At 46.5% G+C, this 19,561-nt stretch overlaps 1 protein-coding gene across 4 annotated transcripts in view; it reads right to left on the reverse strand.

The window, feature by feature from the left end:
• Positions 1-19,561, reverse strand: part of NPLOC4 (NPL4 homolog, ubiquitin recognition factor) — a 67,565-nt gene that overhangs the window by 3,271 nt on the left and 44,733 nt on the right. For 3 of the 4 annotated variants that reach the window (XM_087441777.1, XM_087441774.1, XM_087441776.1), the window contains 4 exons: positions 9,654-9,725; positions 6,137-6,232; positions 4,729-4,845; positions 3,083-3,185 (listed from right to left, as the gene is read on the reverse strand). In XM_087441777.1, coding sequence (XP_087297903.1) covers positions 3,083-3,185; positions 4,729-4,845; positions 6,137-6,232; positions 9,654-9,725 — 388 coding nt within the window. The remainder of the gene's footprint in view (positions 1-3,082; positions 3,186-4,728; positions 4,846-6,136; positions 6,233-9,653; positions 9,726-19,561) is intronic. The other variant, XM_087441775.1, reaches the window with a different exon arrangement.

A 19,561-nucleotide genomic window follows, 5' to 3' on the forward strand; every position in this document is an offset into this window, starting at 1 on the left:
CATAGCTGCACATCCTTCTAGTTGCTGTATGTGGGACGCGGCCTCAGCATGGCTGGAGGAGTGGTGCCTCGGTGCGCACCCGGGATCCGAACCCGGGCCGCCGGCAGCGGAGCGCACGCACTTAACCGCTAAGCCACGGGGCCGGCCCATCTCATTTGTTTTAATCTGTATTTTCCTGATGACTGTGGATGCTGACCATTACTATATCTCTTGTTGTGAAATGATGAAGTCTTTCACCCAGTTTTTTACCCACGCTCTTTCTGTTTTGGTTATCAATTATCCATATGCAGAGCTCTATTTTAGCTGTGAGTCCTGTGTCACTCACATGTGTGTTATTAATTATCCTTATGCAGAGTTCTATTTTACCTGTGAGTCCTGTGTCATTCATGTGTATCACAAATATTCTTTCCTGGTCTGTGCCTTGCCTTTTCTCGTTTTTAACAGTGTCTTTGATGAGCACAAATGCTTCATTTTGATAAAGCCCAGGTGGCCAATCTTCACAGTCAGTGTTTTCTCTGTCCTGCCTCAAGGTCCTGCTTCTTGCCTAAAACAATCTTTGCCTGCCCCAAGGCCCTGAAGATACTCAACTTGGTTTTTTAAATAAATGCTTTATAGTTTTAGCTTTCACCATTAGGCCTATGATCCATCTTGAGTTGATTTTGTATATTGTAGAGGTCAAGGTTCATTTTATGCACACAGATATCCAGTTGTTCCATCACACTTTCCTGAAATGGCCATTGTCTCCTCACTTAACTGCTCTGGTGCCCTTGTTATCAACTAATTCTCAAGTCTCTATCTGTGTTGATTCTCACACAGACACCATGCTGTCTTAATCACTGCAGCTTCGTGGTCCTGAAATCAGGTAGTGCCTGTCCTCCAATTTTGTTCTTCTTTTTCAAGACTGCCTTCTAGGCCCTCTACATTCCCAAATAAATTTTATAACTTATTTTTTACTCCCCTCCCCCGCCAAAAAAAGTCTATGGGGATTTTCATTGGGATTGCACTGATTGTTTTGAGGGAAACTGACATCTTAAAAATATATTGAGTCTTCTGATCCAGAAAGATGGTATTTCTTTCCATTTACTTAGTTCTTCACTTGGCAAGGTGTTAGCTTTTAGCAAACAGCTCTTATGCGGCTTCTTTAAATGCATCCCTAGGTATCTTATGTTTTGTGATGCTTTGTAAATGGTACTCTATTATTAATTTCGGTTACCAGTCCTATGCATAACATGTTGAGTTCCATGAGTAGATTATCTGTTGACAGGATCTGATAATCACATAATACACTTTTTAGCAAAGCGAGTGTCACCAACACCAGGAGCTCTCCAACCAGAGGCTGCAGGCAGATTGTCACCCTGCTGCTGTGGGACTGACACCTGACACGGGCTTGGGTTTCTCTTATCCCGTCTAAGCATGAGGGGTGGAGCCAACAGGCCCCAGCTCCTATATGGTCACTTGCTTTAGGTTGGTGTCTAATAGAGATGGCAAAAACATGCTAAATGCTCGGACTGAAACCTTTTCAGATCTAGTTTTCCTTTTCCCAAACCAGACCAATGCGTATCCAGAATAACCTCCTGGCAACCTGCCCTTCCTTTAGGTCCACATGAAGCATCTCTGCACATTCTTGGCTTCCCTGTGTGCAGTCTCTGCTGGCACTCTCTCTGGGCCGAGCTTAAAATATTAAAGCTGCTGCAATCAATGTTTCTGTGTGAAGGATCCGAAAATAACATTGGGGGTGGAGAGCCCATTATGTGGGAGTTATACCAGGTGCTGAGTGCCAGTGGCCGGCACCACCCCACTGTCTACCCAAGGACACAAGGCTGCGGGGTTTCACTTTAGGGAGTTTGGTGAGAACAACTTGTCCTCTGTCTGTCTTAGAACATCTGAGCAATATTTCAGAACATGAGGGCAAGAAGAATACACGGCACATCTAGCCAGCCAAATTACAGTTTGGTTGTCAGAAGTGTATAAAAAGAAAACTTAACAAAAAGCACAACACAACAAATACTAAGGCTCTTCAAACCACTGAGCTTCTGGATATTTTAGTTCAAGAGAGAATAACTTTTTTTTTTCTTGTGAGGAGGACTAGCCCTGAGCTAACATCCGATGCCAATCCTCCCCTTTTTTCTTGAGGAAGACTGGCCCTGGGCTAACATCCGTGCCCATCTTCCTCTACTTTATATGGGACACTGCCACAGCAGGGCTTAACAAGCGGTGCGTCGGTGTGCGCCCAGGATCCGAACCTGCAAACCCTGGGCTGCTGCAGTAGAGCGCGCGCGCTGAACCACTGCGCCACTGGGCGGCCCGAGAATAACTTTCCACTAGACTCCTTCGTGGCTCAGATTCCACTGAGGTTTTTCTTGGCTAATTTTGGCTCTATTATCTATCCACTAGATTGAGAAAATGGTTTAAACATTTTTTTATACATATTTTCAAGGCTGTCTTAAGAGGGCATTCCAGTATTTTTCAAAGCCACAGGGAAAAGGGCTGCCACAGCTGCCTGCCATGTTGAGTTCTTGGCTGGATGGGATCAGCTGCACACTGCACCTGCCCAAGACCAACTGACAGAAGGCTCTCACTAGAGCAGCGTGATCTCAGGCTCCTGGAGACACAAGATCCCCACGTTCTATTCTATAACTTTTTTCCTTCTTATCAAGAAAGCACCGAGGACTGGTGGGAAAAAGAAAAGCCTGAGGAGCAAAGCAAAAGGTTTCTGTACTCTCAGCACTCATGTGAATGTAGTTTCTGTTTATCTAAAACAATGACTTTAAAATTGTTCCTAAGATGCCTGAAGATTAGCTTATCCAGTGAATACATATATAAAAATTCACTGAGCTGTATACCAAAGATCTGTGGCCTTTATATATGTATGTTACATCAAGGAAAAAGTTTGTGTGCCCGGGCAGAGATCAGTTTGTTCTTGTTCAACTGCCCATGATGCCCATCAGAATGCATCTTGGGTCAGGCTTCTAGGGCATAAGAAGTACTGGGGCTTTGAAGAGCATGTGTCTAGCTCCCTGGGCTCTGGCAAAGGGACCATGAGGGTGTGACCCTTGGGACCGAGGAAGGGGAGGACACTTACTGCAGAGCTGCTCGATGGTGGCCCACTGCTCAGACTTCTTCCACGTCTGGGCAAGCTCCTCATTTCTGGTCCTCACGGCCTCTAGCAGCAAGCTGATGCTGTCCTGCAAGAAGCCAAAAAAGAAGGTTCCAACTTGCTTTGCCTATGGTGGACAGAGTCTTGTTAATAGGTTTCTTCCCCAACATCAGGATACACTTCAGAGGGAATTTTAAAAATCTCACAGACTGTCACTATGAAACGCAAAATGCCACACACTTAGGTCTATAAATACAAGTGCTAATGGAGCTAAAGTTTAAATTCTTGCCAAATCACCCCAAGTTGGCTACTGTGCTCCTCTCCGTCATGGGCTGACAGAGTGCTCAATCACCTAGATAATAAAGGCTCACGTCCCTTCTCCTGGGGGCTTAGATGGATGGACAGGAGCCCTGTGGTTGTGAAGTCCATCCTCCTCCCTCACACTCTCCCCTTGGGCTCTTTATCTTCTCAATTGTGTCTTTAAACATGCACTTTATATCCTAGGCCTCCAGTGTCAAAGTGCAGAGAATTAAAATAGTTTATACAATGAGAGATTTATAAAGCCTTCAGGGGGCTCTCAGTACCTACAGAAAGTGTTTTCTAACAGGTGATTGCGAAACAGTACACATTTACTAGCAAGAAAGCCTTGATATCGAGAACCTAACTTTTTCACCACCTGTCCAACTGGACGGGCAGCGGCTGAACCTGGGCCCAGAAGTGCAACTCTCTAGGCTTAACAAGGAAGGCAAAGCCAGTGGGAAGTCTCAGGGTGCCTGGTGTCACAATATCAGAAGTGGGTAATGTGGGGACAAAACACAGACACAAGATAAACCCAGCAGGATACAAGAACAACTACAGGCCACCTGACGTAGAAAAGCAGTGGGGAGGGAGGGGCCTCTCCATTCTATGCTGTCACCTCCAGGGAAACGTGCTGAGTCAGTGGTATCAGTGGCTCAAAAAGAACTCATTCCTTTCTCTGGCATTTCCTTGGGTCTCAGGCAGAAAAAGGCCAAAATAGAAGGACATCCATGACATGGCACATGCAAGGGGCCTCCTGGCTGGACCCGCTGCCCACTGCCCCCACACTGCTCAGATCACAACTGCCATCTGTAACGCTCGCCCTCTTCTCCCCCACAGCGTGTCTTAAAAATGCCAACTGTGCAGCTGTGCACTTGGGGCCTGGACACTGGCCAACCTTCTGGGCCAAGGCGATAAAACCAAAGTTGATTTGGGAGGAAGGGAGATATCAGTAAGAAGCAGAGGCTGTGATTCTGAAACTGTTAGGACAGGAATTTTTAAATCGTTGGATCTCTAATGCTTCATGCTAGAGGACACAGAGCTCAATAAGCTCTACTTCCCAAGTGATTATAGCAAACAAACTGTCCTCCACCACAGAGGACAGACACTTAAGAAGTTGTTTCCATGCAAATGCTAAACATGAAACAATTCATCTTTCCACCAACAAGCCCCCTGTAAAAAGCAACTGCCCACAGGATGTAAGGGGGCACTTCAACCCAAGTCCCAGCCATGCTCTGGTTCGTGAGCAAAGGAAGCAACTCTTTACAGGCAACCCCCTCCCCAGAGACCACCAAAGCCAGGTGCTCAGCAGGCATGCACACTCAAACCTGTACCTGCAGAGGCATGACTTCATTGGTGACCAGAAACAGCAGGAGGTGGAAATCCGAGATGGTATCCAAGAACACAGATGAGGTATTCTGGGACAAATAGGTAGCCAAACTATGGAAGTCCTAGAGTGATGGGGGTGGGAGGGAAGGAAACAAACATGGACATTCCATTACAACTCCCCATGCCAGACTCACAGGAGAGCCATTTTCCTCCTAAGACGTAAATGAACACGTTTAATGCTGATGGACATCTCTCTCCCTCTCTTTCTATATCCACTGATGAGGACCCAGGGACAGAACACACAGGTGCAGAATAAGGTGTGGCCTCCTCTCCCAGGAAGATGCTCTCAGGACATCTGACTTATCCAAGTGTGTTAAGAAAGCATATTTATGAAGCTAACCCAGATGTGAGCCACATTCAAACAGACAAAAAACGACCCCCTTCCCTCTAGGTGGAGAGTGGGCTGTGGGAAGGGCCCACCTTGGGGCCAGGAGACCCGTCTGCTTTTTCTGTCTAGTTGCATTGTTGATCTAGGGCAGCATGATAGTGAGGAGTAGAAATTGTGTGTGGGCACGTGGAGGTAGACATTATGCAACACTAATACTTTCAGCAAAAGGAAAAAGAGGAGATTCAAGAGTGCTACCCCACTAAGTGGCTCTGCACCCCCACAAGACCCTGAGTCCCTGGACAGATGGGCAGTGAGGAGACCAATACATCAGAGAGGTTTTATAAACAAATCACTGCTTCAGAAGAAAATCTCATTATAGATATTCTTTAACCAAGCCATTTTCTACAATGCCTGTTAACAAATTAGGATCTAAGAACAAATGGGTGTTCACGGACCATCTCTGTGGCACACACAAGGCAGTCACAGCATTTCTGATCTGGCTGATCTGCCAGTGAGAGTGGAAGGCCACAATGTGAGATGTGTTGAATGAGATCAGCACCACGTGCCGGAAAGCCCAGGGGGCCAAGCCACACAAGACCCATGCAGCTCGGATGGTGCCTGAGAAACACAGCCGGTGACAGGGTGGGGGGCCAGAGCAAACAGTGAAGCGAGACATCTCCACAAAGAGATAATGCTGATTAATAAACAAACAAAAAAGTTACTGGAAGAGGACACAAAGTGACAAATTTGGGGGAAAAAAAGGAAGTCAGCTGAGAATGCTCCTTCCGGCAAATCCGTAGGCCTGAGGACTTATGGGGATTTGCCTTTGTGATCATCTGTCACTCCAGCCCCAGAGAGGGTCTCACAGTGATGAACAGTGTCTTAGAAAAAGGCCTCGCCAGGATTTGTCACAAGAATGAACCAGGAGAGTTTGAAAGCTTGGTACTTTCTGGAAAAACAATACTGACACTAGATAAACAAGCAGTAGTTACTTTAAATTATGTTTCTAAAGACAAAGAGCTTACCTGTGTCTCACCCAATACATCTCGGTTTTCAATAGGAAATGGATTTTGCGAAATAGAAAAAGTATAAACTGGATCCTTGGGGAAAGTTGTTGTGATCTAATGGAAAAAAAACACAAACCCATGATAAACTGTGCTGTAAACAGGGGTGTGAACAATCCTCAAGTGCCCCAAAAGGCCCTGAGCACACACACCACCCCCAGAGCCCCAAGTTCCTCACAGTGGCAAAAGAACCCTCACCGTTCTACACTGAAGGGAATAGTTAACTATCAGTACCACCTCTAAATGAAAATTCTGAAACTTTGACCCACGGAAGCAAACTCAAGAACCATTTTTAATAATTTTTTTTGTGTGAGGAGGACTAGCCCTGAGCTAACATTCGATGCCAATCTTCCCCTTTTTTCTTGAGGAAGATTGGCCCTGGGCTAACATCCATGCCCATCTTCCTCTACTTTATACGGGACGCCGCCACAGCACGGCTTAGCAAGCGGTGTGTCAGTGCACACCCGGATCCGAACCTGCGAACCCCGGGCTGCCGCAGCGGAGCACGCGCCCTCAACCACTGCACCACCGGGACGGCCCCTATTTTTAATAATTTTTAAGACTGCACCACCTGTGGGCAGTTTCTGTACACTGACCCCTATAATACCTAACTTAGGCCCCACTGGGACTACCCAAGGTGAAGCTTCCTCATGATAAGCTTCTCACCCAGCTGCTTTCCTGCTTCATGGAAGAACCAGAGAGTGAACTACGGGACAGAACAGAGAGGCGAGGAGGCATCTCAGGAGCTGACTCTGCTCCCGTCACTGGGTCTGGAGGGCATCTGCAGAATCAGCCTGTGAAGGTTTTGAGGGATGCAATGACCTCCAGCGTGCTTGCTAAGGCCCTTCTGAATTCGAGCGCCCCACTCCAGGGAGGCAGGAAGAGAGCCGAGGCCTCTGCGACACAGGGCCCAGCTCTCCCGCTCTCCCTGAAGACGCAGGAGTTAAGAGCTGCATCCAAAGGGGAGCCTGAGCCCTTCATTTGGCTCAGACACGCTTTAGTAACGACAGAGGGCATTTTAAATCTAACATATAATCCATAGAAGCTACGGGGACAGTGGTTAACATGCAAGAATCAATACAGGGCCGGGCCAGTGGCGCGAGCAGTTAAGTGCGCGCACTCCGCTGCGGTGGGTCCGGGGTTCGCCAGTTCAGATTCCGGGCGCACACCGACGCACCACTTGGCAAGCCATGCTGTGGCGGCGTCCCACATAAAGTGGAGGACGATGGGCACGGATATTAGCCCAGGGCCAGTCTTCCTCAGCCAAAAAAAGAGGAGGATTGGCAGATGTTAGCACAGGGCTGATCGCCCTCACAAAAAAAAAAAAAAAAAAAGAATCAATACAAATATAGCTCTTTACTCTTCCTGGCAGATACCCCTCCCCACAAAAGCATCGGAGTGTGAGCCATCAGCCACCTTTTGGTTGACGCAGCTTCTCCTCTGTAACATGACACTAGCGGCAGCAGATTACACCTCGTCCAGATTTAGGGTAGCTATTCTGGTTCCTTTGGGACTATTTCTAAAGAATAAAAATGTTGTTCTGGTCTGTTTTCCACATCAGCAAAGGCAGCGAGCTGTTTCAGGCTGGCTGGCCCAGGATTTACTGTGCCTGTGCCAGCACTCTGAAGGATGAGCTGAGCCATCAGCAGCATCCACTCAAGCCCCGCTGGTCTTTTATTGACAAGACCTGTGGCCGTGTGGCGAAGGGTGTGGACTTAAGCTACAGTGCTATGTATCAGCCATGTAGCCTCTGTCAGCTACAAATGCTAGGCCTCACTTTGTTCATCTGTAAGATAAAGATGATCCAAGAGCCTATGCCTCCTAAGGCTGCTGTGAGGATTAAATGCGCTCAGACTTGTAAAGTCCTCAGAACCAGGCCCGGCACACACAGGGCTCAGTCTCGACTGCTGTCATGGTTCTAAAGACGGTGGAGGGGCTGTCCATGCTGCAGAGACAAAGGTCTGTGGACTGCTCAGGTCTCTCCCTTTGGGAAGGCAGAGTCGGTAATGGACAGGCAACAAGAGAATACCTACTACTAAGTAAATGTGGAATTAACGGAAGTATTTGTTAGACTTGCAATTGCCACTTGGAGAGCAACAGAACCAAAGTCCACCTCGCAGTTTGTGACTATCTCAGATGCCAGAGGGGAGAAGATGCAGGGCATCAGGCACCTGGTCTTGTGCTTAGACCCTCTCCCTACCCAGCCTGCCTTGGGGTCAACTAGCCCAGACACCTCCAGAGCACGGGCACAGAAGCCTAGAGGAACACAGCTCATCCCTTTCCCTCCTGAAACAACCACAGGTCACAAGATTTGAGGACATCAGATAGCCCTAGTCAGGCCATGGGTCTGGAGCCAGGCAAAGAGCTGAGTACACTTGTCTGGGTACCTGCTCTCAAGGGAATGCTTCAACCTCCTTCCACGAAAAAGGAAAGCCTGGGTATCACAGGGCGAAATGTTCCCTCGACAACCAAACACTTTCAAAACAATGCACTAAGGCAAGAACTTAGCTCCTTTAGGGAAGAAAAGGGGAGGCGAGGTCACTGGCAGGGACGACCTTAGAAAGCTGGCTTTAAATCATGCCGCCTCTTCCTAAGCGTACGTCCCATCAATCTGCTTTCATCTTAATTACACCCTAGGTGGTCTAAAAAACAGATGCCTTTACGGCCTAGGTAATAGATATGTTCTCAGGAGCTGTCAATTGGAATGGAGCATCGATGGACTTGGCTCATGGGGACCCACTGCTCCAAATGCAGTGCGAGTTTACAGTCTGAATCACATGCCTGTCCTGAGTCCAAACGCAGCCCGAACAGATCCTGGCAGGCAACAGTCAGGAAATGAGCTGCCTCCCGTCCTCCCCTTTGGACAGAGCTCTGAGTGTCAGGCGTTCATCTTGCAGCATTCCGGGGCTATCTGGCCTGGGGCCACATCTCTGCGACCAGAGCACACTTCCAGAAAGGAGCTGAGACTATGGGAACATGCACTGGAGCTAGACCTTCTTGGCTCCTGGGTTCCCCCCACCAGGAAACCACACTGCCTCTCACTCAAGAACAGAGTCACAGCTGTGTCCCCTAGGGACCAACTCAGGTGGGGTGGCCCCCTTGAGCTCGGCTGTGGCAGCTTAGCTGTTACTGGGGTGGCAGGTGCACATGTGCATACGGAGCCGCCGGGGCTCACTGACCTGGAGGCTGCTCGGTCCGGCTGCTGGTTCTTTGTTGCACTTTAGTTTGGGAGAAGTTAACCTCCAGGTTGTTTTTAAGGAAATAAAAAACTGAAACTAAAAGAAAAAGCCCTTACAATTGTGAGCTTTTCAGGGATACCAGGAGCTGGGTGATTCAAACATCTCCTAGGTGCCTGTCCTGTGCCAGGCCGAGGGGCAACTGTCCAAGCCACTGCTGCCCTTGCGTGGCCACCACCTGGCAGTCCTGACCTCCAATGCACCCACTGGGAGCTTGGGGCCGGAGGAGGACACACACTTACGTCTATGATCAGATACTCCACAGGCAGGGGGCGGGCCAACTGTGTGATCTCGTTGCCAAACTTGTCTATGTCCTGAAACAGGAGACAAAGGTGAACGGCAAGAGTGAAGGTGTGCTGATCAGTGACATGTTTTTCCTTTCACATGTTTGTCTCACTTTTCAAATTGTTACAATTCTTGTTGAAGTATACGAAAAGCAGAAAGGAAAATGTGCATATTTTTGCAATGACTCCACCTTCCCTCATTTTTTAGAGCTCCTTATGACGGTCATAGGATGAGAAAGCAGCCATGCTCTTAGCTAATGGGGAGTCTCCACTGGGAGAACATGTTAGAGCCTCCCTGCCCTCCCCACTCGGCACTCCAGCCCAGCACTAAAGCTGTCTGAGCCGTGGGCCCAGGGCTCCCGCCTGCCCCTCAGGCTGCATCTGTGCCCTCTCCTCCTCCACAGGCTCCCTCAGTCTCAAGTCTAAATGCTAATTCTTAACAATCTTACACCTCTGAAAACTCAACTTTATGGAAACTTAATACTCGAACATTAATAAAATAAATATGCACACAAATGAGTACACATACACACAAATACGCAGACATGGAAACCCCCACCACCAATCTGTCAAAGTCTACACTTGTTTTGCTTTGTCAGATGCACGGAACATAAAGTTTAATTATGGGGAAAAATGGCCAGCATATGTTCATTAATCATAAAATGACAATTAGATCTGATTTATGTCAAACATGCTGAGTTCAAACAGAGCTCTAGAAATAAATTCATATGAACCAATGCTTTTCATTAAAGATTCTGCAAGAGGGGGTCATATTTTCTATCTAAATCATCACTTAACATTATATAAATCATTCATTGAGTCATATATAAATTATACATCCATAATTTCCAATTATGGGGCCTTACATAAAAGTTTATGTTTATTAAAGCTCTCAGACCTGAATGGATGCCAAGCAGATCTCCCTGAGGCTGCCAGGTGAAGCAAGGCCCCCCGCCCCCCGCACATTCACACCTTCCCAGGGACATCAGAGGCCCACATCATCTTTTGAGACAACCCTCACAGGCTGCTCCTAAGTTAAACCAAGTCTATTATCGTAATGGCAAGTACAGAGGCCCCATTTGGCCCTGCTCCTTTTGTGTAGAAATTAACATTTCTGGTCTGCAAACCTCTCACTTTATCCATTATCCATACCTTCTCTACCTTTCCTCTACCCACAACCTAGAGAGCTGCCAATGAAAACTTGCACCTTTGCCTTCCCAGAAAATGGTCCAAATATATCTAACCAGCTGGCTATACAGGGAGCATTAGCACCCCATCAAAGGACACGTTCCTGGAAACAATACACAGCTGGTCTGCCTTCCTTTGAACTTGGAATTACTTTCCACTCCATTTGGGTAAGAGCCGTTTGTCCTTCCATGTGACAGTGGCTGCCCTGTGTTCATTTCTGCAGTAATCAGGTTGGGCCCAGCTTTCCACAGCTCTACTGGCTTTGTCAGGGGCAGCCCGAGATATGAGCCTGCTGAGTGGGTCCTGGGGCCCCAGAAGTGGCAGTTTCTCGATGCAGGAGATTTGGTAGGAGGTGGGAATCAAATCCAATCAAACTAAATCACCATTTCCAAAAATACAGGCTTGCCCCTACAAGAAATAACCTGCAACAACTCACACATAATTAGCCCATCTGGAATTCATCTTCAAATCTAATTAAGCTCTAATATGCAGAAACATTTTCCAGCACCTGTTCCTTTAATCTTTCCCTCCAGGGATTTTCTTGTTAAATGCCCCCTCACTTTTTTTGTGTCCCGCTATTCGCTTTCAAATTTAACTACCCAACTGTCCCTTTCTGCTCCCCAAGAAAATAAAGATGTTGCATCTCCCTCTCTTCCCTGGGGGGAAAATCAGGTAACTCTCCCCCATGCCCTCACTCAAATGTTCTTGCCAGCCAATCCCTAGCCCTATATACCATTTTAAAAGGCAATTACTTTTTATGGGTGTTAGCAAATGTCAGGCGGAATACACTAAGAGGAAGACATCTTAATTCTAAGTTTGGCAGCCGCCAAAGCGTCAGCAGTTTTATCTCCACCTGAAGCAAGACACTGGGCAAGTCAGAAATCGAGGTCCCCAATGCCACCTCACTAGCTGCTATCAGCTATGTCTGGAAATAGCGGCACCACAGTTGTGACATCAAAGAGAAATCCAGGGATCTCTGTCTTTATTGGCTCGAAGGCATGTGGGCTTTGTGCCAGGACAACAGCAAACCCCACTGATTGGGTGGCACCATCTTGCTTTGGAAAAGGCAAATAAAACCCTTAATGTCTTGCTTTTCTCTCTAAAGAACTCACAAAAAGGGTAACTAGTGACACTACCAGCTTAATCAGATACTTCAAAGGATAAAGCAAGAAAAAACAAGGTTCTCAGAACAAAGTTTCTTAAAGAATCACAGTTGAGGAAAACAATCTGGTCGATAAGCACCTACAGAGCACCTGTTAGACGCAAACAGAACCAGCAGCTGACACTTAGGTGCTCACAGTGCCCGGTCCAGGCTCGACACCACATGCACACGGCCACTGGGTCCTCAATGCATGATGAAGATACGAAGGATCACAAAAATGAGTTAACCTGCCTGAGATCTAACAGCTAGCAGGGGCAGAGGAGGGGTTAGAGACCGGGTCCATCCACACCAGAACTCAGGGGGCTGGCCCTGTGGCTTGGTGGTTAAGTGCGTGGGCTCCACTACTGGCTGCCGGGGTTCGGATCCTGGGCACACACCGACGCATCGCTTGTCTGGCCACGCTGAGGCGGCGTCCCACATACAGCAACTAGCAGGATGTACAACTACGACATACAACTATCTACTGGGGCTTTGGGGAGAAAAGAAAAAATAAAGGAGGAGGATTGGCAATAGATGTTAGCTTAGGGCTGGTCTTCCTCAGCAAAAAGAGGAAGATTGGCATGGATGTTAGCTCAAGGCTGATCTTTCTCACACACACAAAAAAAATCAATGAAACAGAAAACAAAAAACAACAAAGAAAATCAATGAGACACACCAGAACTCAGGATCTCAGCAACAGAACTCGCCCATTCTACTCCTCAACACAGTGCTGGCGCCATGGGGTCGGCACACTCCAACTCCACTCTTGCCCTCGTGGGCATCTTGTGGGCGCAGGCCCCTGCCCTGACAGCAGACTCACACCGCGCAAGACTCGCCATCTCCAACTCAAAGGAAAGAATGAAAACCAAGCTCGGACGTTTTTCCTGGACTGGGATATTATGCTAACACGTTGTTCAGAATCTCTTCTCTTGTTGGCAACTTCTTGATTAATTGATAAATTTTCCTGAATAATGCTGGAAGCAAACATAATCTCCTGTGATTAAAACATTTGTTTAAAAAAGTTGAATACTGTAGGGTCTTGCCCCAACAAATACAAAAATGTATTATGGAGCTACAATAAATACATAAATAAATGGATAAATGGATTATGGATCTCAATGTAAAATTAAATTATAAAAGCACCAGAAAAAAATACAGGTAAATATATAGCTTTGGGGGCCCAGTCCAGTGGTGCAGCAGTTAAGTGCGCGCACTCCGCTTCGGCGGCCCGGGGTTCACAGGTTCGGATCCCAGGCGTGCACTGACACACCGCTTTTCAAGCCATGCCATGGCGGCATCCCATATAAAGTAGAGGAAGATGGGTACAGGTGTTAGCCCAGGGCCAATCTTCCTCAGCAAAAAAAAGAGGAGGATTGGCAACAGATGTTAGCTCAGGGCCGGTCTTCCTCACACACACACAGAAAATATATATACAGCTTTGGGATAAAGAATTACTTTCTAAGTATGATGACAAAGGCAGAAATTATAATGAAAAAGGATTAAGGTATCTTTGAAATCAGAAAATATTTCAGCTTCTTTGTATGAAAAGTATAAAGAAAATGATAGCCTGGTATGTGTTTGCAACATATGACAAAGAGTTAACACACAAAGACCTCACAAATAAACGTAAAAATGATGAATCATCTTACAAATACCTAAGCTCACACAGAGGCGATTCACAAAGAAAACACCAATACCTATAAGAGGCTCCTGGATAGCATGAAGTGAGTGCAGAGAGCAGGGTTCCAAGAACAGGGCACCTGGGTGGGCGGGAAGGCAGGCAGGATGAGGGTAGGGCTCGTCTGTGGCACAGCCTGCGAGTGTAAACTGTGCGACCTTCAAAGTGTAAATTTGGAAGAATGCATAAAACTCTTGAAATATATGTTATCCTTCAACAAAATAATGTCAGTTCTGAGAATCTGTCCCAAGTGATTTAGAGCACATGCAAAGGGTGAGCTACGGATGGCCCACAAATCACTGTTGGTAAGCGACAGATACTGGGACAAACCTGTGTCCGGCAGAGGAATAGGTCAGTAAAAGATGGCCCTCAGAGAGCCCCGTGCCCTCCACGGCCAGCTCCTTGAAGGCAGGATGCCTCTGGCTGCCCCTAGGCCCCTCTTCTCTGCTGCAGCCACTTGTCAGCTCTTCTCAGCCTCTCACCACTGACCCCACACCTGCCCTTCACGCCAGGAATCCACTCTCCTGGCCCTCCACCTGGGCCAGCCCCCTAAGAGCAGTGTTCCTAAGCTCTAACACCCTCTTCGTCTTCTGAACAATCTCAGCTCCTCTCGTCTACTTCCAGGGCTTCTATGCAGATAACCTTGAAAATGGCATTCTCGGTCCATACCTCTCGACTGCCTTCCTGTCCCACCATGTCAAACTTTAAACATCAGGCATCTAAACCACCCCTCCACCCTCCACCCTTGCCTCTGCACTACTATTCACGGCAGTTTACAGCTCCAATACCCACCCATTCACCCAAACCACAAACCTGGTTCCCTTCTGGGTTCCTCCCTGTGACCCTGCCAGGCCTATGGGGTTCTCAGCCCCAGCACACCTTCTTCATCCCCAAAGGCCAAAAGGGGCAAACACATGTCACCTGGATTACCTTCTCACTGGGCTCCCCAACTCTGTACTCCAGAATTAATTTTCTACAATGGTGACCTCCCTAGACCTCAACCTGGTTTTCAGCTCCCTCTCACTGTGTCTCATATTGTATTTCAGGCCCACCTCACTTCTCTCCTGGCTCAGCCACCAGCATTTGATGCTTGTATTGCTGCAAAAGCCTCCTGCCTCCAGACCACTCTTCATGCCACATCCAGCAAAAATGTTCCAGAACTACCTTCTATCTCTCTTTCCATGTCTTCCCACCACCTACCACACCCATTATAAGCACACTTCAGCTAGACTGAGCCTTGGCCCCCTGGATGCACCTTGCCCTCTGGATGTGTGGCCCCTGGATGAGCTCCCTCCCCACCTGGCTAACTCTCACACTCTTCAGGTCCCGGAGCACCCTGCCACACCACACCAGGACACCTCAGCAGGCACCCAAGGAGGAGGAGGGGACGAAGCGTGACTTGCTCAGCACTGTAGTCTCAAGACCTCAGTGTTAACATCTGGCACAATATTTAAGTCTCGACTGAGTGCAGACCCTGTGGTGATGCCATTATCAACTTATATGCATCTATGCACGCACAGTGGGATGCTGGAAGGACAGGTGAAGGCTGGTGTTGAGGTGTCTATTTTCTTCATATTAATCTATAATTTCTGATTTTCCATAATAAACATACATTGGATTTCATGTTAATAAAAATGTTCTGTACATTAATTTTTAGAAGACTTGCACTCCTGATGCACATGAAACCATGCTGTGATCACATACCCCGAGGTCTTGCTGCCCATTCCCAGTCATCCCCTTGCCCACTGCCTTAGACGTTCACTTCACAAACCTCTAGTACCTCTGCCTCCTCCTGCCTTACTCTCAGCTGATGACCTGGCTTTCCGTGAGCAAACTGAACTTCCAAGACTCCCATATCGCAGCCCTCCTGCACCTACCCGCCAGCTCGGCAGCCACGTCTGACTCCCGCCTGCTACCACTTGTCTCTAAATGCCCTAGAACCCTGCTCCCCAGGCAAGAGATTCTCTCTCCTCCTGTCTTCTCAAGGACATCACTCAGCAGTTTTCTCCTTCCTCTTACACCACCAAAAACCCCTCTCCACCAGACCAACACCAGCAGCACACACACGCAAGTCATTTCTCTCACGATTAAAAAAACCCAAACAAGAAAACACCTTAATCCTACTTCCTACACCAGCACTATCCACTGCCCTACCTCCTTTCACAGCAAAACTCCTTCAGAGTTGTCTGCCTGCTGACTCAATTCTTCCCCGTCTCTCCTTAAACCCACGCTAACCAGCCTCTCACCCTCTATGCAAGCTGCTCGTCAGGGCCTCAACGGCCATGTGGTGCCTGTTAACAGCACTCCCATTCTAGACTTAGCAGCACCGTTTGACAAGGAAACTCTTTCTCTGCCTGGCTTCCAGGCTCCCCCCTCACTCCCTGGGTGTGCATGCTCAGTCTCCATTCCGGGCCTCTGCTGTGGCCCACCTGTCCATGTTGGAGGCCCAGGGCTCAGCCGGCCCTTAGTTCTCATCTCTGTCCTCACTCCTTAATGATCTCTTCCAGGCTAATGGCCCCAAACACCACTGAAACACCATGATTCCAAATCCACATCCAGGGTCCACATCACTCTCCTGAGCTGCACCCTCACCTACCCCTGGCCAGGGTGACGATGGAGGCACTGGCACTACGTCCAAAGCTGCACCGATGCGCCACCAGCAGCCCTAATGACAACCAGACACAACTGATGTAGCCATCAGCAGAAGACCAACTAAATACATAAGATTTGGCCACATATTGAATAAATGTACTCATTTATTCTGTATAATTACAATTTTTTAATTTATTAAAAGAACAGAAAAAGAAATGAGAAGGAACTACACTAGATGCAAACAGTGGTTGTCATTAAATATGTCTTTTCATGTCTTTCTGCAGGGATCAAGCATGCTACAATGAACAGGTATAACTCATGCTTTAAATTATAAAGGACACACGGGTCGTATAAAAGCAGTACAGGGAGACAGAGGGAAAAGGTCACCCCTCTACCCCAAATGCCTAGGAGATGACCTGCGGCAAGCGTTGAAACCCTCAGGAAAAGCACCTGGTTTTTAAAAAAAAAAAAACATGCTGGATATTACACATACAGGTCTTCAAATTCCTTCTTCAGCGTCATGGTATCTTTATGTACCCCTCTCCCCATCTTTACAGGAGGCACTTCCACTGGCTGCATGGTATTTCCCAGGAGAGACAGACCCAAGTAATCCTTTTAGTGCAGTGTAGACAAACACTGCCCTCCTACTGGACCTTCGAACTTTCCATTCCTGTCCTCTGTGTGAATGCACATACAAATGTGTGTACATACATGCATAAACATCTACGTGTGTGTCTTTAAAAAACAAAAAATTGGGAAACACTGTATATACAGGTACATTTTTAAATTTACATCATGAGTTTTAGCCCATATCTTTAAATAATTTTCAAAGACATGCCTTTAGTGATCACATAATATTCCACCATACAGATATATTATAATTTAATGTCCCATTACTGAACATTTAGATTGCTTCCAATTTTTATCACAGATAATACCATGATGAACAGCCTTAGACAAATAGTGGTACATGTCCTGTTTACAAGGTATATATTTTAAATCTAAATCTAAAGCCCACAGGAGGACTAAAAGGATTACTTAAATGTTTGCTTTCATAGGTCTCTTTGCTCAAATTGATATTTCCTTAAACATATGAGAAATGAATGTCTCAAATCCTACAGGGCTATAAACAATCCTGGGAAGCACTTCTAGCCTGCTCTCACTAATGGGCAAGTAAGCAATCTAAGAAAACAGCAGCGTGATTAAGGAAATAACACATGTCCCATGATAAAAGGGAGCTCACTTCTTAAGTGCAAGAAACTTACAACAAGACAAGGAAATAAAAAGCAAATTTCAACCTGATAAAGGGTATTACAAAAAAAAAAAAAAAAACCACCCCAAACTCACGGTTAATGATGAAATCTTGAAAGCACTTCCTTTACGATTAAAAACAAGACAAAAGTGCTGGTCACTGGACATTGTTCCAGAAGACCTAGCCAGCATGAGGAGTCAAAAAGAATGGGCAGGGAGAAACAAAATTGTCATTCCTGGATAATAAGCTCATCAGTGTAGAAAACCCAGAAGAATATCCATATAAATTAGAGGAACAAATAACAGCAAAGTTGCTGAATGCAAAAATTTACCAGTTTCGGGCTGGCCCTGCGGCTTAGTGGCTAAGTGCACGCGCTCCGCTGCTGGCGGCCCGGGTTCAGATCCCGGGCGCGCACTGACGCACCGCTTCTCCGGCCATGCTGAGGCCACGTCCCACATACAGCAACTAGAAGGATGTGCAGCTATGACATACAACTATCTACTGGGGCTTTGGGGGAAAAAATAAATTAAAAAAAAAAAAAAATTTACCAGTTTCAAACAGTAACAGTTTGAAAATGTAATTTTAAAAAGAAGCTGTTTATAATATGTAGAAACTATAAAGCACCTAAGAACAATCTAACAAATGATGGGCAAGAGCATCGAGGAGAAAATCCTAGCTTGAGAGACACTAATGAACATGAAACAAGTGCAGCCCCTCCCCGTGCTCAGAGGAGGCTCAGCACAGAAAAGAGGCTGATGAAACCCTAACAAGACCTGTTTGTTTTGGTGCAACTTGCAAGCTAATTCTAAAATTTATATGAAAGACTAAAGGGCCAAGAACAGTCAAGCTATAACTTACCAGGTATTCAGAATAATTATAAAGTCATAGTGATTAAGAGTATGGCATGGGTGCTACTTGAGGAAAAGTGACCAGTGGGACAGCATGGAGTATAGAAACACACCCACTATCATGGAGATGACTGATGACAGAGAAGCACCATAGATCAACAGGGAAAGAAGAGAGTTCTTTTCAATAAATGGTGTTCAGACAGTTCATTATCCACATAGTTAAAACAAATTAAGAAAGAAGTTTGGCCCCTACCTCACACCATACATTTAAAATAATTCCAGGTGGGGCCAGCCCTGTGGCTTAGCAGCTTACTGACGCACTGCTTCTCCAGCCATGCTGAGGCCACGTCCCACATACAGCAACTAGAAGGATGTGCAGCTATGACATACAACTATCTACTGGGGCTTTGGGGGCTAAATAAATAAATAAATAAATAAATAAAATTTAAAATAATTCCAGGTGGACTAAGAAGCCAATGTGTAAGACAAAATCATAAACCTTGTAGAAGACAAGAGAACAGACTATCTTTATGATTCAAAATGCCAAACCATAAAGACAAGAGTCACAAAGCTGACTACATGGAAACATAAGCCTCTGCATCAAAAGATACTACAGAGAGAATGAAAAGAGAAGCTGTGCTGAGAGCTGTGACATATCTAACTGACAAAGAGCTAGAATGCAGAATATAGAGAGAACTCCTACAAATCAATAAGAAAAAGACAAAACAACCCAACGAGAAAAAATAGGAAACAGACTTGAACATGTGCTTCATAGGAGATGGGGAGAGCCAATAAACAAACAAAAAGGAGCCCAAGCTCACTTTTAATCAGGTCAGTGCAAGTCACAACTCAATGAAATACCATCGGAAAGTCTGAATGGTGAGTGTGGCGCCTGTACACGGGGCAGAGTCTAATTGTGTACGGCCACTCTGCTCATGGTACAGTGACGTGCTACAGCTGACGAGAAGTAAAACCACATAGGGGTCTTAGGCAACAGAATGATAAGTGAACACATAAGTCTCTGAGAGTCAGGAAGAGCAGGATTTCTCCTCTATCAAGTGCCGCAACATGCAAAATTAATAGGACGTGGGTTAGAAAAACAAACATATGAGGTAAAACTAGGAAGAAAAGCAAGAAAGTCATGCTTGACACTGAAGATAGTTGTCA

Source organism: Ceratotherium simum, chromosome 16 (assembly GCF_057802395.1).
Source record: "Ceratotherium simum simum isolate JZ-2026a chromosome 16, ASM5780239v1, whole genome shotgun sequence".
Classification (NCBI taxonomy): Eukaryota; Metazoa; Chordata; class Mammalia; order Perissodactyla; family Rhinocerotidae; genus Ceratotherium; species Ceratotherium simum.